The sequence below is a fragment of the Spodoptera frugiperda genome, chromosome 25 (assembly GCF_023101765.2).
Source record: "Spodoptera frugiperda isolate SF20-4 chromosome 25, AGI-APGP_CSIRO_Sfru_2.0, whole genome shotgun sequence".
Classification (NCBI taxonomy): Eukaryota; Metazoa; Arthropoda; class Insecta; order Lepidoptera; family Noctuidae; genus Spodoptera; species Spodoptera frugiperda.
This window is the reverse complement of record NC_064236.1, coordinates 8,156,639-8,183,166: the sequence shown is the minus strand read 5'-3', so window position 1 is coordinate 8,183,166 and position 26,528 is coordinate 8,156,639. Positions and strand designations below refer to the sequence as shown.

Below are 26,528 nucleotides of genomic sequence, written 5' to 3'. Positions count from 1 at the left end.
GGAACTTACTTTTCTTTCCTATTTCCTTCAATCATTCCTATAGCTATGATACCGTTAATGGCGATGTCGACTGGACAAACTTGGGCAATAAGAGATCCATCGCAGAGCATAGTTCTAATAACTCCCTTTCCAGCGCCCAGCATCAGGCCGATTGGCCCATTCAGGTTGTCCACCCAACCTGGCACAGGATCCTTTAGCGAAGGACATACTGAAATGAGAAATTCTTGTTTTTACCAATACCCCTTTTTCAATAGGTAAAGAGAAGGGCTATCACCTTGATACAGTCTAACACTCATTTTGTCCCGGTTACATTAGGGGTCCCGTATATTATGTACCTAAGTGATGATACCAATAACACTCTTAGGAACACAGAGGGGCATAATAGAAGGTAGGGCGAACCTTGTTGATGACGAGAAAGGCTATAGGTTGGGTACTAGGTTTTAATCAGTTTCCTTCTTTCTCCTGCCTTTCACCACTTTAGGATAGGCGGAAGGTTTTAATAACGTTTGCTTCCACAATTGATTGAGTGATAAGTACAGTGCAATTTTTGAGACCCTTTGACAAGCCATCACGATTTTAATTTTCAACTATCGTAGGTGGCAAAGTTAATCATAGTGACTTCAGAGCCGCGATACATTGTGACGTAAATAGGCCACTCAGCCTCTGTGCCATTCGTAGGATCGTAGGTAAAGTCACATCGAATTAGTTATAACAAGGATTTTAAATATAACTAAGTAAGTGCTGTACTATTCTATACAGTTACTTAAAGCTAGAGGCATATAGCTCGCCTGATAGTCGACGACGATAAATGCCTATAAGCAATTAACCTACTCGTGGGATTTGGAGCATACCAATATACCTTTTTTATGGAACACGCAAACGTATCACCTGATGGTAAGCAATCGCCGCCGCCTATGGACACTTGAAACACCAGAGGCTAAACAAGTGCGTTACCGTCCTTTGGGGGATTAGGAATTTAAGGGTTGTTGGGGAATCGGGGATTGGGAAGGGGGGAATTGGGCCTCCGGTAATCTCACTCACACAACGCAAGCGTTCTTTCGCGTCGGTTTTCAGTGAGACCGTGGTATAACTCCGGTCGAGCCGGCGCATTCGTGCTGAAGCATGGTTCTCCCGCACTTAAATCTCCATAAAATTTGAGATTGTAACAAACAATAAGAAGCAATATTTACCAATACTAGGTCGTGCGATGACAACTGGCAACTCGGCATATGCTTGTTCAACAATAGATTCTGCGAGTCGCTTGGAAAACGTGTAGCAGTTGGGATGCGGACCGAGCATCGAGGGAGTCAACAAAGCCAGCTGTTTGTCGTCCAGCCACTGAATCAGTTTCATCACGTTCTCTGGTTTGATTGGTGGAGCAAAGCACTGGAGTAAACAGAAAACATTTGGTAGTTAGTAAGTTTAAAAGCACACATTGTAAACATACCTAGTTTTTTTTTTAAAGTACAGTCTACCCTAGTATTAATTTCCGGGTAGTGAACCATTTTTTTGAGAAAGGAAAAACATACAATGATTTTCTTTCTGTCTTAAATTCAGACCGACTGTTCCTAAGTCTGCTTCGATCTGGTAACCCGGTAAGTCGTCTGCAGCTCCAGATGTAGTAAATTAATTGAGGATCATACAGAGAATTGTTGCGTGCGGGATTTTAACCAGAAACACATAGCATAACTGTTGGTGGCCCAGCAAGGCTTTACCCATATTTTCTGATTGAAGACAGTTTCCTCAAGATAACATTTAAAGGATAGCACAGCCTAGTAAGCGTAGTACAGCGTAGCCTACTTGTATGACAAGTTTAAAATTAACTTTTCTCAACATCGCATTAATTATAATTATTTTTGATTAAGACTTACTCTCTCGCCCAATACTTCGTAGTCTGGGTAACAGAAAGCCGTCGAAAGGTGAACGAAGACATCAAGTTTCTTGAACTTCTTGACAATGTCCAATGCTCTTTGAGTACCACAAGTATTCATATTGACATTGTCTTTTAAGGGAGCCTCCAATTTTAAGGTCGCGGCGAAGTGGAACACCACCGATACTTCGTTAGACAACAATTCTATGTCAGATTCTGACAGTCCCAATTTTTCGAATAAAACATCACCCTGTAGTGCCTTCATCTTCTTTAAGGCGTCCGGTCTTTCAGTCCGTATTCTTTCGAAAAGCTGTAAAACACATTTATTCTTATTTAAAACGTATGTTTTATATTATGTTAGCTTTTAGGTCTTTAAATCTTTATACCTCCTAATAACTTATTTAGGTAATATATTTGTAATTCTTTAAAATTACAATTAAAACGGTAATAGGTAAGCCTGATTTCAACGTATGCGACTAGTAAAACGATTAAGAACAACATATATAACAGAAGAACAAGTAATTTTACCTTCAACCGCTGCATATCTTCTATTCTTTGATCGACAGACTTTCCTCTCTTAGGTCTCATGAGTATGTAGATGTTGCCAATGTCAGGGATGGAGTACAGAAGCTTTTCAATGAGCACTTTGCCCATGAACCCAGTACCTCCCGTCACCAGGATATTTCGACCCTTGTAGAAGTCCCGGATTGTAGGGTTCGACATTTCTGAAATAAATAAATGAAAGTTTAATATGTATTCGATCTTATTCCTCACTTTATCGAGAAATACTTTGAGCCCCCTAAGCAGAACATCGCAGTTTCTTTTTTTATCGTACTATCATTCCCCGAACAATCTTTCCTCACGTTTTGGTTGTTTTCCTCACTATACATCTACATTACATCTAATGGAAAAATAAATAGAGCTCCCTTGGAAATATTAAGTTAAGCTTAATTAATATGGGGATAATCATCCTTTGGTTGAGACGAGAGGGAGTGTAAGACTCTTATTAACTAAAAACCACCCCATTCCTACCACTGCTACTCGAGCCGGAGCCCCGGATACCCGTTAGGTCTTCCACGGCTCCTTATCGGATACCAGCCCGACTGGGTCCTATCTGTGGTGATCTGAGGAAGAGTTGTACTTAAGACAATACGAATTCTGTAGCTAAATACCTACCTACTTAAGTCGCACCTAAGTGCATTTCTTTCTAAGTATACTGTTATATTCAAAAACAACCGTTAAGATAGCAAGGACAATTTATTGCATGGTTTTCGTAAGTTATGCGCACGCAGTTAGGTAATACCTATAATAATTATGTACGAAGGTTAAGAGTTAGGTGACAGTTTTGTGTAGTAGCGTGTAATTTAATACATGTAGCTATGTTGCCACTGTACTTACAAGTATTGAAGAATACGCATAAATTATTGGTCAAAGTATGTATTGAAGAATTTACTAGTAGGCATTACTTATAACATACGTAAGTACTTAGTTTGTATACATGTACTTGCATTCACAAAATATTGTAAGTGTGTGTACATTTTGAATAAGATACCTACTCTACGGTAATTTGTGAAGAAAATCTTCTAATAGTGTTTGTTTATGCAAAAAATGTTACAGACGATGTTTAAAATGTAAGAATTAATGGCATTTGTTTTAATGATTATGATATTTACAATGCCTTACTTGTTGGAAAACCTTGGGATTTTTGTTAAAAATCACACTATTAAGTAGTTAAAAACTAATGTTGTTAAGATTAACGATAAGCTTATAATTTTTTCCGTCATATCAGTCTCAGTTAATTATCGTGTAGTTATATTCAATCTAGTCTGCTGGTTCTTCTTCTTAATTAGGCCTGTAATAATACAAGAATAAAAAATAAAATAGATGTACTGTTGAAGTATTTGTATGTCTATGTTAAGTTACTAATGTGTAGGTCTTCTGTGTACTCAAATCATTTTACAACCTCATAATTAAGTAAACATCACTATTTACGTGAACTTTCACGGTTGAAAATCAGCGAGGATTTTGTAAAACAATATTGTCTGTCTACTCAATTTCGCTTACAGCTTTCGTCGGCAATATTACTAGACTTACTAGAGGGACTGATGTTGTGTATCATGTTTCACTAAATAATATTGAATGATTGCAATATGATGTTCATAGTGCATCAAACACATTATCAAATGTGTAGTAAAATCAAAAGGAACGGACGGCAGCGTCATGTATACAGCATATCGACGCGGTAGTTGTATGGTGTACACTTACAACTACTGCCCTTACGCACAATTAATCGTCATATCCCCATCAAAAAAAAAAAAAAAATGAAATGGGTGAATCCTCCGATTAAGTTACGTTCATGCCTTGTGATCAAATGCGGGATGAAGCATCAAATATTCTTTAGTTTGTCGAGAAAGAGTTATTTGCACCGTTACAAGGTTATAATTTAAAAAATAAATAATCAACACGGCGCAAAAAAGCCAGTGCTCAGCTAAAATACCGAAGCCCGAGTACGTTGGCTCGAGATGCACAACACCAGTTCGTCTAGCGATAATATTGCCGACGAATGCTGCAAGCGAAATCACGGGTAAACAGACAATATTGTTTTACAAGAGATCCTCGCTGATTTTCAACATGATGATAACAAATCGCGTGCAAAGTGCTGTCTAGTGTATACGAGGTTATAACGTATGATTTGAGTACACTAGAAGAATTTTTAGTAAGTCAAAATAAATTCATCGAAACGGAGTTTCGTTGAAAAATCTTTTTTTGTGTCGAATTTAAGAAATAATTTGCAAAGTGTATACCATTCTTCAAAATCCTTATTAAACTGTACGCCAACTTTGGTGAAATTCCGATTACTAGCGCCATTCAATGAACTATATTCAGTACAGTCACTTAAAGTAAGCAGTAAAATTTTATTCAAGTATTTGGTTCCTCTATAACTAGCCAATCGTATTTTTGTGGAGCCTTACTACTATCTTATTTCTAGGTCTCGTTTTCCCATATGGAAAAATATCTTTATAATGCTATTTAATGAGTGTTAATGGTGGTCAAACGCCATCCTATTAAATAAATAAAAAAAAACTCACTTACACCCTTGTAGGGTAGAAAAACAAGCATATTTGCCACAAAGATTAACAAGTTCGAACCACCGGCTAGGCTGCTCTCAAAAACTATGTGAAGTTGATTCAAAAACAACCGTTAAGATAGCAAGGACAGTTTATTGCATGGTTTTCGTAAGTTATGCGCACGCAGTTAAGTAATACCTATAATAATTATGTACGAAGGTTAATTAGGTGACAGTTTTGTGTAGTAGCGTGTAACAATACATGTAGCTATGTTGCCACCGTACTTACAAGTATTGAAGAATACGCATAAATTATTGGTCAAAGTATGTATTGAAGAATTGTCTAGTATTACTTATAGTACTGTACTTAGTTTGTATATCTGTATGTGCATTCACAAAATAAAAAGTGTGTGTACATTTTGAATAAGATACCTACTCTACGGTAATTTGTGAAGAAAATCTTCTAATAGTGTTTGTTTATGCAAAAAATGTTACAGACGATGTTTAAAATGTAAGAATTAATGGCATTTGTTTTAATGATTATGATATTTACAATGCATTACTTGTTAGAAAACCTTGGGATTTTTGTTAAAAACACACTATTAAGTAGTTAAAAACTAATGTTGTTAAGATTAACGATATGATTTTTTCCGTCATGTCAGTCTCAGTTAATTATCGTGTTAAAAAATATTCAATCTAGTCTGCTGGTTCTTCTTCTTAATTAGGCCTGTAATAATACAAGAATAAAAAATAAAATAGATGTACTGTTGAAGTATTTGTATGTCTATGTTAAGTTATATGTGTAGGTCGCTGTAAGTTCAAACTTGAGAATTACATTTTATTCATCGATTATAAAGTTAATCTAACTTATAAGGAAAGAAAGGTCATTAAAGTAGTAAGCAGTACGTCCTAAATAGAATAGTAAAAGTGTTCTCTATCGATACCTATAACCTAACCTAAGTATTATTTTTCTTTTCTGTCTATCTGGTATTAAATGACGAGCATTAGGTAAAAAATATCACAACAAACAAAATGGGAAACCAAGCACCAAAATGGCGCAAAAACAAACTTTCTATGTTGGCCTTTAAAATTAAAAATATTCCATACCATAACTCCAACTGGTTATATTATTATATCTAACTCGTCCACGCAGTTATTATGAAATCATTGTAATGCTTCTCTTAATAGAGTGGGTAGTCGGCATGGTTGTAAAATTGTATTGCCAATTGTAAGGCTGTGTTTACAAGGTTACTTTTAGGCGGCTCTAGTCGTTTCGGTCTACAAATTTCGGGGGGATTTTCCACCACTACTTGACATCGTACATCCAAAATTAAACAGTATATATATCGTTTTATCTCTCTATTAACGTTGTTGGTACTGTTTAAGAATTAATAAATAATTAACCACTAAAAAGTTATAGGTAAGCCGTTATCTTGGTAGTTTTAGCGCATCTTTGGGTGCAAATAAATAACAAAACAACTGTAAATTCTTCAAAATAAAAACTGTACCGACAAAGTCCGATTACTAATAAGTTCAATGAACTATATTTGTAGTTAAATGAAGCAGTAGTTTTTTCATAAAGCCTAATCTTAGAAGATCCCGTTTTCTGGAATTTTATTGTGGCTGGTGTTCGGTTCAACTATTTCTTGGGAATGCATTAACCAACGGTGTTAGCTATAGGTTGTTAAAACTCTGATTAATTATACGAAGTCTCGTTTACATTCATCTCTCTGACGAAGTATCAATTTCATACTAAAAGTGTCTGAAATCCGGGTGGGATGAGACGCAATATTAATCCTATGACAAAACCTCTCCATTTACTGAGTATTAAGTTTCGTAACGTAACCCACAATAATACATTAGTATAACTTACTATACATTAGTAGTACTTATTTATATTTTTCTTTTTTGACGTGTACACCCACGACTTTGAGCGTTTGTAATCTTTTTGTAGGAAGACCCATCTTTTCTTACTTAGGTGCTTATTTGATAACTTATGTAGGCTCCTACATAATGAAAAAAGCATCATGCGCCCCAAATGCATTTTTAAGTTTCAACTAAATTCTACTTGTTTGTATGGTCACGTCCGAAGCTGTGAAGGCTCCGGAACGTATCATCCCGTCACACATCAGTTAAACTACTTAAATATCTCCAAAATCAACTTTATGTGTACGAAATAAAGACTATATGAACGTCATATTTTTACCTATGGTGGGTTATAAAATCAAAAATGATTAATGACCGGCGACTGGACAGTTTAACAAGTTTTATTTGTAAACAACTATAAAAGTGTTTATAATTGGTATTGGCAAATAAAATGTGATAAGAGCTTATAGCTTACTAATAGCTATTCACAGCTATCGAAGGTTCTACGGGTAGGTTTTTTAAGTGTGGGAGAGCCATGCTTCGGCACGAATGGGCCGGCTCGACCGGAGTTACCACGGCCTCACAGAAAACCGACGTGAAACAACGCTTGCGTTGTGTTTCGTTGTGTGAGTGAGGTTACCGGAGGCCCAATTCCCCCCTTCCCAATCTTCCCCATCCCCATTCCCGAACATTAACCATTAAATTCCTAACTCCTAAAAAGCCGGTAACGCACTTGTAAAGCCTCTGGTCTTTCAAGTGTCCGGGCGGCGGCGATTGCTTACCATCAAGTAATACGTCTGCTCGATTATAGTTACAAAAAAATGTCTCACAAAAAAAAAAGTTCACTTCAGTTGAAAAATAATTAAGTGCTTACCTAACTGGTAAAATGTCTAAACCAGACAAGAACCAAAGTTGCAAATAGATATTCTTGGGAACGACGCTTTAGAGAGTTAATATAACAAGTCAAATTGTTATAATATGACTGCAACTTAATTCCACAGTCAGCTTGGTACGGCCACCCAAGTGACCTGGGTTCCGACTCGAAAAGCAGGACTAGGAAAGGGGAGGTTTTTAGGCAGTAAGAGTCTGATAGGTACTACCACTTACGTCACCCAAGGCGGGAGAAATAATTGTATGAATTTCCACCTCAAAAAAGCCAAGTTATTTTATCACAGACAAAAGCAACGCCGATTTTTACTAAATTGTATACTTCTTAAAGAAATCAAATCTGTCAAAGATGTAACACAGATTTTAACCTTTATCATCACAACTTTCACAGTTTTATTATGAGCTCGAGATTCCGACAAGATCGCTTATGTGAGTCAAGGTGGCATATGATTGACATCATGAGTTTGGGCCACAAATTCAGGTCATCAAAGTTATTTAGTTTGTCATTGTGTTGATTCTTTATATCGCTCACTAAAGTAACTTGTAACTTAAGCCAGATTCACACTTGGCTGGTTTTGTTTTTTCTTTGGTATATTATCTCATCCGTAAGTTAGTGATGAGTGATGCAATGTTATAACTCATTCACTTTCAGATATTAACAAATTCAGACCACTCACTTCTTTTGAATCGATTAATGAGGTCAACGTTAAATATATGTTATACAATATCTACACTATTCTACTGATTACATTTTGCTGAGCAACTTAGGAATAAAGCAAGGAAATAAACCTTCTTAGAAGGTAGCATAAAACATCCTACCGATTTGATGTAGTCTACTACATCAGACTATTATTGTTTTGTAAAATTCATTAGTTAAACTTGACTATGTGCGTATGCAATTACGAACTTTGTTTATTGAACAATCTATACACATAATAAAACTATAGTTATGTTATTTCTGTACATTAAAAATATTAAAAAAGTAAATATCAGGGGTACTGAACGACACTAAAGCCAAAAATGTGACTTTTTTTGTCTGTCTGTCTGTTAGGTCTTTTTCTCTAAAATCAAGTTGAGGAGCGTTCCCAAAATTCGTAATAGATGAGATGTTTTAATTTTATATTTTAAATAAATAAAAATATATTTTTAATTGTATATTTATTTAAATTGTTTAATATATTAATCAATGTTATCTTAATTCAAACTGCATTCGGTAGATACCTAGTTATTCAAAATTTTCAAAGAATATTATAGAAATAAAGGAAAACTTATCTATGTACCTATACTTGTCTTAGCTGTTTAAAAAGAAAAAAAAAGCTGTTATCTATTTAGTTACTATTCGTGTGAATTTGTCTTTTCTGTTAAATTTGTAAAGGGCCCGCCAAATAACTTTTTTCTTTTTAAATGCTATATAACAAAAAAGCTACTGAATATTTTCTCTTTATTTTTTATTTGAAAGTACAATCCTTCCGGTTAATAATGAAAAATAATTTCATTCAAATAGCTGCCTCGCCTGGCCATGCAGTAGTCTACACGATCGGTCCAATTTTCGAAGAAAAATGGCCCGATTATTATAACAGTGACTCGTTTTGGGTGCATCGGCTTTTCAATGTATGCGTGCGGGTTTTCTGTGTCCCAAATGCTACAATTTTGCTTGTTTACATACCCGCCAAGATCAAAATGAGCTTCATCTGAAAAGATGTTTTTTTATGCAAAATCGGCATCTTCTGTAAGTCGGTCGCAGGCCCACTTAGCAAAGCGAAAACGCATTGGATGGTCAGTTGGCTTCAACTCCTAAGGTCTTTATGCAAAATTCGTCTCAATAATGTCTCCGAAATGTTCAATTGTTGAGAACGACGGTGAATTGATGTTGATGGCGCTCCACGCACCTTTTCTGCCACAGTAGCAATATTGTCGGGTGTACGCACTGTTTTTGGCTTTTCACGCATTGGTTTGTCGATGAGGATGCCAGTTTCTTTCACTTTTTTCACAAGATAACGAACATATGGGTGCTTCTCTTCTTCCAAAATCCGTACGCAATTTTCTCACACATTCTGCAACATTACCATGATTTTCAAAGTAATGTCGCAATATTTCCCAGCGTTGTTCAAACGTATACACACCCATATTTGTTCAGCGGAAGGATAAAACTAATTATCTGTCAAATCAAACATGAGCTAAGTGTTACTATTCACGAAATAAGCACTAGTTGAAAAAGTAGTTAAATAAATAAATATTAAAGGAAAAGCAATGCGTCATAAAAGATTTCAATCTCAGTTTTAAACGTCAAACCACAGAATACGTCAATCACTTAGGTACTCAGCCCAACTACGGATCAAATTATGTACTTCATTATAATTGGATTTAATTAGTTTTTATCACTCAAACGCGTATGTAGGTTGTAACATAGGTATATTATGCAACTACATAAGTACATAATATATAATTATGACAAACTTTATACAAAAAGCCTTGACAACTATGTTTCGTACGTGTCAAGAACGTAAGGATTTCAAGTAGATGCTTAGTACGTAGATTTATGTTGTGTACATGTAATTTAAATGACATTTTATTACGTTAATATGTAATACATACTTAGAATTTCGGAAAATCGGATTCGAATTCGAATTCACATAGGTTTTATAGGACAATCCTTTTGGGTTAGACTATATCAAACAATCAACGGATAAGTTCATAGTACGTACTTCAATCACATACATTCAATTGATTAAATAATTTATTAGGAATTGAGGTAAACTTTTACCCCCAAATCCTCCCGCCTTCCCCAGTCTTTCCAATTTCCAATTCCCAACAACCCTTAAACTCCTAACCCCCAAAAGGCCGGCAACGCACTTGTAACGATAACGCCTCTGGTGTTTCGAGTGACCATAGGCTGCGGCGATTGCTTACAATCACGACCGTTTATCGACTTGTACCATAGAAAAAAACTTTAAAATAAGTATTTAGAAAGAAAATTACGTGGTTCTTACTAAGGTACTTATAGCACAAAAAAGATTTTTTCGATGCGTAACGAAAAAGTAATCGTAACGCGGACAACACGAGGGCATTGACCCCGTGATCAGCTGGACCGACTCTCTTGAGCAATCAAGGCGAGATTTTGTATTTTTTTTATTATGATTAGAATGCTTCGAACGAACGGTGCTCATTGTTTTGATCATGTATTCAATGCAAGCTTCACAATTTGCTTCAGTTTTAGCTTAAAAGTAAAAATCTAATCTTGGTACCTAGCAGTCGAACTAAAAGATTATTTGACTTATTTTTTTACACGAAATATGTATTAGTTCTTATATGTATTACACTGTGAAACAAGCTTTTAATTGAATAAAAATCTAAAGTACATATTTGGTAATGTTATTTACACACATAAACTTACCTAGGTACGGTACCTTAAGAAAGAAAGAAAGAAAACAAAGTATCATCGCCTTAATTTAGAAACCTATCAAAGAAATCTTCACTTGAGCAAATGGCAACAGTGAGCTTTATAAATAACACTGGTTGTAATAAAAAACACTTCAAAACCTAAATTATTAAATATGTTTTTTTGTTGTTTGTGCACACTAGGTATTATGTAAGTAAGTTTACTTTTTTATAAATGCATACCTATGAGTTGTTTTTGTACATATACATCAATTACTATACACATATTATGTATAGTTGTATACTTAGGGCTAGTGATAAGTTGTTCACAGCAAGTCTCAGAAACATTTCACATAAAAAGGTATATGTTTGGTGCAATAATTTAAATACACATAAATTATTCATTACCTACTTAATAGTTGCCTTGTGTAGTTGCACAATCTTGCATATTATTAATTGTTTTATTATATGATTATTAACCGTGAAGTCTTTATCGCTTTCAGCACGTAAAACCAGTGCCGGATTAGCCATTTATCAGGAGGCAGCAAATGCTACGGGGGCCCCGCGCCTGGGCCCAAAGTAACAAAAAACCGTCATCAAAAACCATAGCAATCAAACTAATTACGCGAATTTGTCCAAAAATGCTTAAATAAATCGATGTTATATCTACGGAGTATATCGTAAAAATAATATTGTTCAAGAAATTCATAAAAAGCCTTTTTATGAACGTTCTGGTTTATTTCCATCCTAAATTGCAATATACAATGTACCCTCCGTTCTCAATATATGCTACGGGCCCCGCGTTGGCTTTGTCCGGCTCTGCGTAAAGCTTATTACAATCTACGGTGTATGACATTAATGCATATCATAATAGTAATCATTTTAATTCAAATTAGTCATAATGACGGTAGACGTTTTTGCATCTCAATTTAGACGTGAATTTTCTCAAATATCATTTAGTCGTATGTTATAGGTATGCTCAAACTAGCTTCTACTGGCGGCTTTGATAAAAAGTATCTTATCAAATCCAAGTCAGTTGTTTGTATAATATCAAACTTCATCAAAATCCGTTCAATAGTTTCAGTGTGATTGACGGACAAACAAAAACAAACGTATCGTAATTTAAATTTTTTGTTATTGAAAACGGATCGTTATTTTCAAAAGACGATCTAAATACAGAATGGTTTAAAATAAATAAAATAAAATTTTGAATGAATTGAATTTACCAATAACAAGGATTTTTCTTATAAGCGCATATAGTAAGTAGTGCCAACCGCATCATTCTTGCCGATTGTATCCAGTTATAGTTCGAAGGATACATTTAGAACGTAAACTGAGAACGCTGGTTATCTTACCACAAAATAACTATGATTGCTGTATTGCGGTACAAAATTCAGTAAGTAATTTGTTGTTAGGTACTGCCTAAATACAGAGCAGAGTAAGTAGAACATATTTGAAAACAAACCTACTCTTTTCTCTGGGGTAGTAAGAGGCGAACAACCTAAACCAATCTATTAAAAAAACTTAGATTTAAATAGGTACAGATTTTAAATTAAAATCAGGGTTTCGGTCAAACGTGGAGATTATGCGAATCATTTTATGTACCTACAGAAGGTGTATACCACTGTACTCAAAGTCATTTAACTCATTAACCGCCTGTGTCTCATATATGCGACACATCAGAGAGCATCACACGCAGAGCACATGCATGATTTGTTCGTTCTATTCACACGACTGCTCCTCCTTATTTAATGTACCTAGATATATTTTATTTTTATTTGTAGTCGCGCGCTAATGGCACGGTAATTGAATATTGAACTAGGCGGTTAAAGGGTATTGATAACATAACCCAGTCCTTGGTAATTGTTTTCGAAACAAAATTGTTACTAAGGAATAGTATAAGCAATGTTTAGGTAAATTTCTCTTAGTACGGCAATTTATCCGGCAATGAACTTCTAAGGGCTATTAATGTGGTTGACTACACAAATACCGAAGAAGCTCTGTTATACAACCTATGTACATAATTATTGGAAAAATACATAAGTGGAAAGCATTCGAAAAAGTTTTATGATTGGCGTAATAAGGTAAGCGGCAATTGCCGACATATAACTGATTTAATGATCGTAGATATCGTAAAAATAAATTAATAGATACGCGAAAGATTTGGTAGACTTCGACAAATTGCAAGAAAAACAAGATAAGAAGTAAATATTGTAAAGAATAGGTTTCCTGTAAGTATACACTAAATAAACGTTTATTTTTCCTTTAACTAAAGGTTAACAATGTTAACAAAGGAAATAATGACCTTAAAAGGTTTTGAAGGTAAGGAAGGTTTACAAGATCAACCAAGTAAAGATAAGAACACATAATTTTAAGAAAACTGTTATCATCGTTTTAACGGAAAAGGTGTTCTACTTGAGTACTTATGCATCCTATCTTTCTGGAAAGATAACAGAATTTGCATGGTCATAGTTTCATATGAAATGGTTCTTGATGCTTTTCGTGCTCTCTCAATAATCTATGTGCTTTATATTAATAAAATATCATCAACAGATTATAAGTGGACAATCCTGACCAAACGCCTATTCTAGCATAGAAGGCTTGAGCTATATAGTTAGTAATAAAGTCTAGTGTTTGTTAAATAACGACTAAACGCCTAAATCTTTCGATTACCAAAAATGAAATAATAGGTATCAGTATCAGTGGTTTTTTATTCGAAAGTTCAATTAGATAATCAAATATTACGTGAGGAGACAAAATAACTGCAGTTTTATTTGAACAATTAACTAGTACAAAGCGTAGCTTATGTAATTATGATGGAGTGATGTTGAAAATATCGCTATACTTTCTAACCATGACCAGTCACTAGTCGATACACTATCAAATGGTCATACAGTGTAGATACATAGGTAAGTGGTCCAAACTTGCAATGTCGACATTCAAGGTGAAGTACCCTACCTTTTTCGGCTAAAATTTAGTCAACAACTATTTGCCTTGACCATTTTACAAATGACTTTTTAATAGATATGCAACTATATTTTATAGCAGTAATGGAGATGGATATCAAGTTGCAAGATGCAATGCTGGCAGTGAGAACTGATATTTCAAATTTACAGAATGGATATACTTTTTGTTTTAGATGACTGAGGATTAAGTAGAATTTGAATACAAAGTGTCGTTTTCAAAAATGAGGAAATTATGAGGACTTAATTAAAATACCCTTTCATTCATCGTGTGTTCTGAATTTAGGTATATAGAATGAAAGGTAACAGTAAGATGAGATACAAAGGAGAAGAAGTATCAAGCACATTCAACAGCGTCTTGGGTTTCCCCACTAATCTTACTGATATAATATAAGTCTGGGCCATTGGTCTAGCCATTGATTTTTTTCGTGCAGGTATACGACCGCTTAATGTAGCGGACCAAGCGCTGTAAAGCAGCAACATACGAATCCAATAAAAACGCTTTAAAGTTGCAAATCACGTTTATTAAACAAAGTATTGGTCTATCTACTTCACTTTTATGTAATGTGTAGTAAGTGATAATAATATTGACTAAATGTTATTTATTGTTATGGACTTGTCACAATGGTGTTGCGTTCGCACTGTGATGACATGCTTTCAAGAAGTTATTTGTTCTCCGTCTTGATTCCATTCTTACGAAGTTTTAGTATATGTAATTACTAAATTAAATACGATATTTTATTACATTTACTTCGTAAGCTTGCGCCAAAGCATTGCTTTGCATATTTGATTAAGTATAATTATTACCTTTTGTATGAGTAAAATAATTTTGTATCTGAAAACTAGTTATTTATCTTTACAATGCAATCTGTCTGAGTTACTTCATAATTTAGAAGTTTTTGTGATATTAAAGCTTCAATAGTGATTACTAGTTATTTCCGTGTCCATTAATCGATGTATGCTTGATATTTGCAACATATACAAAAAGATGACTAAAAGCTCTTCCCTACTTGAAACAACTCGTGATTATTAAACATAATATATTTAAGTCTTCAATCTTTACGACTTGAAAGTATGTAATCTTATAAAATATATTATAACTTTATATACCGTAAAACGTGGTGAATAGATACAGAAGAGGGGTGAATAAATGTTGAGAAAATATTCTAACATCTATTCACCCCATTCCTGTGTCTATTCACCCTTTGAATTCTATTCACCCTGTTTTACGATATAGGTACACCTTCCTTCCTTTGGTAAAAGTGCAAATAGTGATCCGTTTTACCGCTCACAAAAAAATTTTTTAGAGACTGGTGAAATCAAGATATATATATATCTTGATTTCACCAGTCTAACCTAAACCTAATTCGCCACGCTAAAAGTATAGATCTGATGTTTTCTTCAGAATTTAGCTCATTTTAATAATGCCAATGGAATTTTGAATTAGACATGCCAAACCGGTTGCATTGAGTTTGCTAATGATTGCACACACGTCGTAAGTTATACTCTGGTCCTTGGACTTCTGGTGGTTCACAGGAGATCAAATGGCCCACGAATCGAAAAAAAAAAAAGCAACGTCACGCCTTTTATCCCCAAAGGGGTAGGCAGAGGTGCTCACTACGACATGTAATGCCGTTATACAATGTACACCCACTTTTCATCATTTGTGTAATAAAATGCAATAGGGGGTGATCCTATTGCCATAATTATACTGGACACATTTCCAGACTCCGTGCTACTACTGAGAAATTTTCGAAAATCCCGAGACCTCTTGTCCGGCAGTCGCATTTGCGACCACTCCACCAACGAGTCAGTGAAAAATATATGCAAGATTAAATACTGCGGTTAAAGCTTGAATTAATCTTATGTCAAAGGGGACAACTGAGAGTAACAACTGATACCTATAATCATAAAGTCAAAATTATTATGAGAACAAATCCCACCTCTCTCGAGAAAATGATTTGTAATTAGCTGTAATTGCGTAAATGGTTGCAAGTATGTAGGTATCAACTACCTTCTTAGTACATCTCTATGTATTTAGAATTACATGTTTTCCTAACTCGCTAGTACCTAGGTACCGCATCTAGCTGTCTCATTAATGACAGAAATTAACCGATCACAGGCATTTCATCTGGCTATAGTCAGTCAGTCATACAAGAGCATGCTATAGATTCCTATTGAATTCTTTACTACGTTACTGTGATAAATACAATGTCATCGAATCATGTCATGAGACAATTAAAAATACATTGTTTAAAGAATAAATGTTGTACTTAAGTTTATGAGGAAAATGTATGGTTTTTAAAGAAATATTATTTTATCTATTTAGTACTAGAAAGTTCACGCATTTTCTTTTTAGTAAAGGGTACTTTTCCATCAGGATTTGTATATATGTAGTCATGGTGCTAAGCTGTGAAACTATGTGACTGTTTCCACTGATACTAAGAATTATGTAGCTGTGGGAGTAAGATGTGATATGAAGAGTAAGATGTTCTCCGCCACAAAGTAACTGCTTTATGTAGTCTGCTCTGCACATAGCTATACCACGCGCGACTTTTCTATAGCGCACATCCAAAACACGCATTTATAGCACGCGCCTTTACATATAATTTCCATATTTTAGTTGAACCTGTTTCCACCAGTGCTATGCTATGTGTACCAATTAATATGATTGGTGGAAGCCAAACGCAGGCATAGCAACGTGGTATAGCACATCGCTGGTGGAAAAGCACCACAATATTTAATGATAGATACTATACTACTATTGCTACTACTATTCATAATGATTAACTACATAATGAACGGTATGATATCTAGTAAAGGATTTGTGTGAAACAATAAAATTTTCCTACCTTACTTGTCAAGGCAAAGATAAAAATGTAGTAATTCTTGCATTTTCTTACTCTTTTCCTCTCTATAATTTCTATAGGACACTTATTATTTATCTATTGACAAAAATAAGTACGTGAAAATAAAAACGAAGCACCGACTGTTCTTACTGGGTGCAACAATGTATTTGGTACGTTCATCGACCTCAACACTCTTGAGGTTTTTCACGCGTTTTTGTACAACTATTGCATAATTGTGTGGTTCGGCTGGCTCACTAGGAATGGCCATTCACTGCAATTATTATGTACTAGCTTTTGCCCGCGACTTCGTTCGCGTGGAATGGTGACTTCCGGCAAATTTTTGGTTTTAACCACATAGTTCCCATAGCTATAGGCTGATGATGATGATGATGATGATGATGAGTTCCCGATCTTTTTTCAAAAATGAGATGTGGAAGATATTCCAGGGAACTCTTCAAAAATCAACTAATGAGCTCTGCGTTTGATTTTAATAGATGTATTCACTTAGGGCATTGAAAAAATAGTTTAAAAACGGACTTTAACTAAAGAAATATTATAATCTTTCCGAACTTAAGATGAAAACTAACTTAAAACTAAAGAAAGCTACGAATTACGAATTTATAACAATTAAAAAAGAAATTATATTAGAACCTATCCTATGCTATAATAACCAAGCTTAAACTAAATAATTTAAAAGAAACGACTTAAATCTAATCTAATTAATTTATAAATTAGACTTACAATTTTATTAAAAAAACTAACTACAGTAACTACTAATAATCGATATCAAACTAAACCTACGTTAAAAAGTTTAACCAGAAAACCAGGAAAACCCAACAAATAAACTTATTAATTGACAAATACAACGAAACCAATTTAGAATATACGAAACAGCAGGACCACTACAGACAAATAATCATACGACTGATAATACACATTTTCTACAATAGTACCGAAGCGCTCGGCCGATACCCAACCAAATAATTGTAACAAAACCATAGCGCAATCTATTTCGATCCCAACGCCATCTATCGAGGATAAAGACAACTTGGCATTTTCTTTGTACTAAAAGTTTAATTATATTGATATAATTTTTTTCATACCTTTTTACTATTTGTTAACAATAACATGAACCGAAGTCGTGTAACGATCGACATAGAATTATCTATACTCCGTTAGAGCGTTTTCTTTGTACTAAAAGTTGTATTATGTTATATTTTTCATTGCTTTTTACTATTTTGTAAAAACTAATTTCCAATGAATTAAAACAATAACATGAACTGAACAATTGTAATTACACCATTGTGCGATCAACGCCATCTATCTACGGAGTATAGGAACAGCCCGACATTGTTCAATTCCGTACTATAAGTACGAAATTGAACAATAGATGGCGCTGTATGTCCGGAATAAATTTATTTTTTATTTAATTTTTTTTTATTTTTATTTTATTTTTAGTTTTATTTTTATTTTTATTTTTATTTTATTTTTATTTTATTTTTATTTTATTTTTATTTTTTTTATTTTATTTTTATTTTATTTTATTTTTATTTTATTTTTATTTAATTTTTATTTAATTTTTATTTATTTTTTATTTAATTTTTATTTTATTTTATTTTTATTTTATTTTTATTTTATTTTTATTTTTATTTTTATTTTTATTTTATTTTTATTTTATTTTTATTTTTATTTTATTTTTATTTTTATTTTATTTTTATTTTATTTTTATTTCTATTTTATTTTTATTTTTATTTTTATTTTTATTTTTATTTTTATTTTTATTTTTATTTTTATTTTTATTTTTATTTTTATTTTTATTTTTATTTTTATTTTTATTTTTATTTTTATTTTTATTTTTATTTTTATTTTTATTTTTATTTTTATTTTTATTTTTATTTTTATTTTTATTTTTATTTTTATTTTTATTTTATTTTTATTTTTATTTTTATTTTTATTTTTATTTTATTTTTATTTTATTTTTATTTTATTTTTATTTTTATTTTATTTTTATTTTATTTTTATTTTTTTTTTTTTTTTTTTTTTTATTTTTATTTTATTTTTATTTTATTTTTTGATTTTTGAAATAAAAATATATCTATGTCCTTTCTAAGGTTCTAAACTATATCTGTACCAAATTTCAACCAAATCCGTCAAATAGTTGCGGAGATTAATGGTATAAGCATAGAATGTTCGACGTGATTCTTTAATTTGACATAACTTTTTTATTTATGAACCGATTGACATGAAACAAACACTAAATGTAAATTTAAGCATCCCACAATATATTCGTGAAAACCGCATCCAACTCGGATCAGCCGTTTCTGAGATTAGCGCGCACAGACGAACAGACAAACAGACAAACAGACAAACAGACAAACAGACAAACAGACAAACAGACAAACAGACAAACAGACAAAAAAAAAGTTAATTACATTTTTGGGTTCGACATCGACATAACAATAACCCCTGCTATTTTTTTTATTTTTATTTTCAATGTACAGACAGCACTTTTCTACGATTTTATTATATGTATAGATTTTGGGCTCTCAACAAGTATTAGAGTTCTAAATAATATTTTAACAACTGCAGACGACTCGTTCTTTTTAACGCATCACTGTTTTAAATTCGTAAGATGTAATTCAACTGAATTAACTGAATAGAAGACTAACTGGTCTTCTATTCGTAATACAAATAATTTGAAGGGCTTTAATAATATTCTCATTAAGGAACTATTGTAGGCTATGGCTAATGATATTATGATGATTTCAAAAGCATGGCGTAAGTCTATGGTCGTTATCATCATCATCGGACCGTACCACAAAACGTTTCCAAGAGTCCAAACTTTTTCTTTTATGGTATAAGCCAGTAAACGAGCAGACGGATCACTTGATAGTAATGATGGTAAGCAATCGCCGCCGCCTAGGGACACCCGAAACACCAAACGCGTTACGTTTTTTAAGGGTTGTTCGGGAATCGGGGATTGGGTACGGGGAGAATTTGGCCTCCGGTAAACTCACTCATGCAACGAAACACAACGTAAGCGTTGTTGCACGTTGGCTTTCTGTGAGACCGTGGTATTAATCTGGTCAAGCCAGCCCATTCGCGCCGAAGCATGGCTCTTCCAACTAAATTGTCTTAATGTCAAACGCCACTAATTTTTAAGACGCTCTCAAATATATGTCACTAACAAATAGGCCATATCAGAATAATAAAAAAAAAATATAGCATTTCAGTATTCGGATATAATAGCCGTTCTCACCCTTAAGCTGTCACTTAACGCTATATAGCACCTAAACCAAGCCCTTATTTGTACTTAGGTGTCACTTATAGGTTGATGAAAACACAAATGACGTTGAGTGTCACCTATCTTAGTTTAAGTTGGTAAAAAGTATTAAGTTGAATGGCTCTTAAGTAAAAAAATAATGCTATTCTGACATAATGCTGTAGTTTTCCAATGAGATACTATCAAATGAGATTGTAACGGTGTCAGTTGCATCGACTGTAACATTGGCCATAAAAAGGCCCTTAAACACCGTGGAAAAATACGCCGTCAAAATTACAATCTGGTCTTACATAGTTCCTCTCACTTAACTATCGAGTTGACGGTATTTCTGCAGTAAACAGTAGCTCTTATTTCAAGTGGTATTAGGATCATTTTACTTACAATGGAAAGTACCCATTGAAGTTGGTACTTGTGAAAATTCGTAAGTAATTTTTAACAGTTGATAAACTGTCTTTAAACTGAACTAACGATCTTGTAGAAACATTACTTACATTGTTATTGTTATAGGATGTATGAAATTGTCGTAAGACAACGAAGCAGCTCTCTAGATTTAAAAAATAAGTGAAATAAGTGCATCAAACGCTTTCTAAACATTTTTCATAATCATATTAATGAATTCGGTTAAAAACAATGACGTCTCGGTTTTAGTTGTGATTGTAACACTAACATTCTTAAAATTTCTCGTACAGACACATATACACATAAGTGTAATCTTTTTACGGATATATGTATTAAAACACCTTTAACAGAAAAAAAATATAATATTAATAACTATATCTATAATTTGAAGGAAAAAAACAACAATAAATAATAATAACAGACTTCGCAATTGCATGGGCTATTTCGCAAGGCATAATAACTAATGTTCTAGAAACATCGGACAGTTAAAAATAACCGATAAGTTTAGGCAATTCGCATCGCCGAAAGTTATAAGGTTGTAACTACAAAAAATAAAAAATAGTACCACGCACCGTAGACGTTCACTGTTGAAATAAAACAAAAGCAAAACAACTTACAATGCATTTCACTATACACCTACTAAACTTTCATAACAGTGCTTTTAAAGAAACAATTCACTACTGTAATAAGAATTCGAGTGGTGAATATTATGTTCTAACATCACCATTCCTGTATCTATTCACCCTTTGAATTCTATTTCCCCTGTTTTAACGTACTTAGACCAGACCTAGTAAAAATATTTTGACCGTCAACGTCATGATAAGAAATGGATTCCCGTTCACTCCTACATCTTCTCCAAAACATAGAAAAATATTTTGACTTTCATGTTTTCAAATTATTACAGGAGATCAAATACTTCAAAAATCAATTAACTTATGCAGCTTGTTCTTAATATTTCAAGGTGTTGCAAAAAGATTTGTCAAGTAACATGTAAGTGCATTTAAGACCTCATCAAATGAGTGTGAGATTGCCTTCAAACGCATCAATTTCGTCGTGAAGATGCTATTTTTAAGAGACAAATATGGAGGTTTATTAAAGGTAAGAGTAATTATCATTGCAATGAGTCTTTACTATTAGGTCCTTAGGTACGTCCAACAAAACCCCAGTGACGAAAAGTAAGCATAATATGATGAGCTCATTTCAATGTAAAATGATTTCATAATTTTATAAAATATTCATAATATAATAAATACACAATTGCAATTATAAAATTATATTTTACATTGCAATTGTGTATCTTAATTACTTAATTAAGATACACAATTGTAATGTAAAATAATTAAAAAAAAAAAATTTAATGTAAGAAGTGTGCAATAAGAAGTACTTACTTCTTAATGCACTTTTTTATTGCGAGTGGGATTTTAATTGTTTAAATTAAATCGTTCGACGTTTTGACGCAAATACAAGTAGGTACCTAAGAATTGTCTGCGTAAAGTGTACACCTGCTTACTTATTGTATGAAATTTTTGGAGATATAAAAGGCCGCATGTCATTTTCTTATTAAAAGGGTAATTATAGATCAAACGGTTTTACCATTTACATGGAAAAAACTACACTCAACCGACAATTAACAACAAAACTATAATTGATACCACTAATATACCTACACATCAATGGATTGTAACTGCATATTATAAAGTAAGTATGTAGTATGAGTTAATTAGTCGATAGAAGAGAATTGAGATTGATAACTGTAATGTGAAATAAATTTCATAAAAATTCTCAAAGTCAAAATTATTATTTCAAATAGAACGGGAAGGCACTTTTGATCATCAAATCAAATATAGGAACAAAACCTCTATCTGTCGGTCAGTCGTTTAGAGAAACTATTTGCTCATTCCTATGGAGAAGAACAAGCAAGAAACTCCATAAGTTACTCTGCCATGGGTTATTCAGATACTTTGGTAATTAGACTATTGATTAAGACATTACAAGTTTATAGGACCTAATCCCAAACAGTCAGTCTGACAGGAATTGCCTAACGCGTTTAGCCAGGCGTTTACATTATTAGTATATGAAACTTAAACATTATTAACCTTATAAATCGCATAGGTATGTTGTGTTGTGTAGGTGTCAATAATCACATATCTAAGTAATGGTCTGTGTTTGAGTTTTAAAACTTCGAAACGCCTCTTTAATTTTACCGATACAAATATTTATTACTTATTACTGTATTTTTATTATATCTTACTCATTTTTCATCTGGTCTTGTGAATACTGTGACTGAGACTCCGTGTACGTACTTGTGTTCAATTTCGAATAGAGATCCGATATAAAAATTTCTAAAGTGTTTCCTAAAGGTATAATAAACTTATTATTTAATACACAACATATGAGACAAATTCTAGCATTAGAGCAAATATGCGTACCTACATACTTAAATATAAAATAAATAAGAAGTAACTCGAATCGTCTCAAATGTAAATAGATGCTAATGCGGCTCTGGAAAATTTCCGTTTCTCAAAAAAAACAAACGCTATTTTGAAAGTTCGCTAGCCTTGATTATTTACATAAGTAAATAGGTAAATATAGTCAATAACTTTATGCCTGTCTATAGATAAATAAAACTACTTCGAATCTTTTATAAATATGGTATTAAAAATAGACAGATTTAGCGTCTGTTTATTTTTTACTTAACTGCAAATGAATTAGATTCAGTGCTATGAAATTCATGAGGGCTAGGTGAGAATGTGGCGTTTTCATATCTCTATGTTTATTAGTTACTTAGTTAGTTTCTACAAGTGGTCGCCTAGTGGTCGAAATTCGACCATATACGATTTAATTTACAATACCACTTAACATACTTTCAAGGATAATTTTTATTTAACTCAAACTCAAACAAACTCTTTTATAAAACTCTATTCATATAAGACGTGAGAATATCATCGCAATGTCAGTCGATTTTGACGTTTTGTCAAATACGATCAGATACTATGCATGGTAGTGTGTGTAATGTTTTATTTTTTGATTTAATGTACTTTATAAGCATTATTTTTGATAATTATTAGCGTTCTGCACTTCTCCTACACATAAACTATAAGTGTACCAAATTTTATGCTCCTACGTTCGCGCAATTTTCATAAAAAGGGGTACAAAGTTTTTGCATCACGTATTAATATATAGATGACGAATTAAGTAACTTTATTCTATTATGTTATTCATTTTCAAGATCCTCTATGACTTACAAAAACAGACCAGACAAGTTCATCAGGACGCAGTCTTTAAGGTCATAATATTATGTACCTCAAACCACGTATCTAAGTGAGGTAATAAATTTTTTGCATAGATTAAACGCTGAACCTATATAAATGCTATGTATAAAATATTGAACTGAAAATTGTATTTTTATACTAACTTGTTATAATCTTACACTAAACTGTATTTAAACGGCATAAGAAACAATATCTAGGTATATATTATGAATAGTACTTAATAGGATATGTAGGAAATTTTGACGTACAAAAGTGCCTTCCTGGTCTATTTGAAATAAATAATTTTGACTTTGACTTTTGAAAGGATCTATTACTTTACCGTTTAGTTATCATGATCTAGCCTTTTGTTACTCATGTACAAGTGCAACGAAAATAACTCGTAAGAGTAATAGGCGACAATAGAATATTCGTTGTCAAGGCATTTGGGAATATATTTTTTATAAAGTATTTAATCTTTTTCATTATTTTAACAGAATTAACTACTCATCGTATGTTGTACTCTGCCTCAAAGAATGAAGCTATAAATTCATGTTTAATTTTGAAAGAATTTTCTTTCATGTACCAAAAATAGATGAAGATTTATGTTGTATGCATCAATCATTAGATTCCGGATAGGAACATACAGCCGTCATTGCATTAAAAAAAGACAAAAGATTCTCAGAAGAAAGGAACACACAAAGAAAGAAAGCAAAAGATGAATTTATTACACAGAGTACATAGATTAGAATTTAATTATATAAAACTACCTTCTTTAAAATTAATTAAAAGTAACAGTTTATCCGTAGGTACTAAATCATTTTTAACTAAGGCTAAATTGATAATAAATTTCCATTAGACCGACACCTATTACCAAATTATTGCAAGAAACTATGCCGAAAAAATTTAAATGATCTTTTACATAACTTTTGAGGTCTATAAATATGTATTACTATACCAAAATATAACCGCTTTCTCGAGGTTATGACCTACAGACAGACAGCAAAAGTAACTAAGGGTTTCTAGTTCCTCTAGGTACCTTTCCTAAAAATACTTTTAGTGGGAAGAAACCAGTTGCTTAATATGTTGTATGTAAACAACTGTTGTAGGATGCGTTTTTATCTATAATGGGATTGTTTGGGACTATGGGTTGCGGCTTATGATTATAGAAAATCGAGCTTATTTTCGTGTCAGAAATTATAATTGTAGGTAGGTACCCACAAAAGATAATAGAAGTAGGTAGTTTAATTATCTTTTAAATTGATTTGGCAATCCAATGCACGTACTTCCGATGGAATTATAGCGGTTATTTAAGTTAGGATATCCTATTATAAAATAACCTTAATATTGCTTATAAGATAACTTAGTTGTTCATACGATTTAAATGATACTCGCCAAGGTTCCATAGGTGTGTTTTGCGGCTTATGTGTTGCAATGTTACATACTTAAGCGTACATTACGTACATGTGTATGAAAAACATCAATATAAAACCTGACTAAAATAATTTAATACCAACTTTAGGAAACCTATTAGCTGTTTTGATCTCGCAAAAAATAACTACCGATAGATATTAAACTAACTTCAATTGTATTATAAAAGTAATTAACATCACAATAACCTGCCATTGTTTACGTCAATCAATCATGAAACAAAAATGACCTAATGAACGAGGAAAATTGTTTTTCTCACTTTAGAACTTGATAATAAAGTAAAAAATTTAACGTTGAGACAAAAAAGTCGTGAATCCGTTTCGAATCCGACGCGGTCGCGTTATGTAAGTATTTGTAACGAACTTACTGTTTTGTTTGTGATGATGTCAGTGGACCGGTAAAAACGGAGTGGAGTGACAGACAGCCTCCTTCGCGCACCCGCCGCTGCAGACTGAGCAGCGTGAGCGCAGCTTCGCCGACAGATAAGCGAGTTAGCTCTGGCCGAACTACGGTTTTTTTCCAACAGAGGTTAACCGCGTTACCGCTAAAAGAGCACGCAACACGATTATAAACTGCGATAGCACTCGTAATTTTCAACCCTTTTATAAATTACGGAGGTTTGTTTTCGTGAAAAATTTAATAACTAAATTTTTTGCCGGAAAAAATCTTTTTAAAATGCGGCTACTTGCATAGGATCGTTTTCATAATTTCTCCCATAAATGCTGAAAACGGTTGTAGTTTAACTTAGTGCGTTTTAGGTCTTAAGGAGGATCTAGACGTTAGGTTTAGTACATTAATTAAATTATTATTAACCCTGCATTCAGGCCTCTAATTAAATATTCATATTGTTCAATGAACCCGTTCCCAAGATCAAACGATATCTATGCAGATTGTAGGATATATTTTTTTAGGTAATTAATATGAATAATATAATTGCTGTAGGTATCTCCCTGGTCAAGTGACCACAAATTGAAACACGTTTGCCGAGCCCGATTTCATTGTTAAATTATCGGCAAAAATGTTTTTTTTTCAGATTTCCAAATTTTTTATTAATAAAATTCTGGCATTGTATACCTATGATAAATTATTGTGTATTATGCCCCTATTACTATAACAACGGGTACTACTAAAACTACAATGAATTCATAACTTATGTAAGATATCAGTAGTTTGAATTACTGCATTATTTATATATACGGTAACAAAATTATTTACGTTAGCCCTTATAACATACAAAGATGACCTCATTAAATGGAACACACAGTCACAAAAAATCGAGTAGGTAA

General features: G+C 32.9%; 1 protein-coding gene across 1 annotated transcript in view; it reads right to left on the bottom strand.

Annotated features, from left to right (window-relative positions):
- The window catches only part of LOC118263342 (putative fatty acyl-CoA reductase CG5065), a 30,058-nt gene extending 4,281 nt beyond the window's left edge, over positions 1-25,777 (bottom strand). The window contains exons 1-5 of the mRNA XM_035575273.2: positions 25,610-25,777; positions 2,399-2,595; positions 1,872-2,180; positions 1,191-1,386; positions 10-208 (exon numbers count right to left, since the gene is read on the bottom strand). Coding sequence (XP_035431166.2) covers positions 10-208; positions 1,191-1,386; positions 1,872-2,180; positions 2,399-2,593 — 899 coding nt within the window. The 5' untranslated portion in view covers positions 2,594-2,595; positions 25,610-25,777. The remainder of the gene's footprint in view (positions 1-9; positions 209-1,190; positions 1,387-1,871; positions 2,181-2,398; positions 2,596-25,609) is intronic.
- Positions 25,778-26,528: the final 751 nt, after the last annotated feature.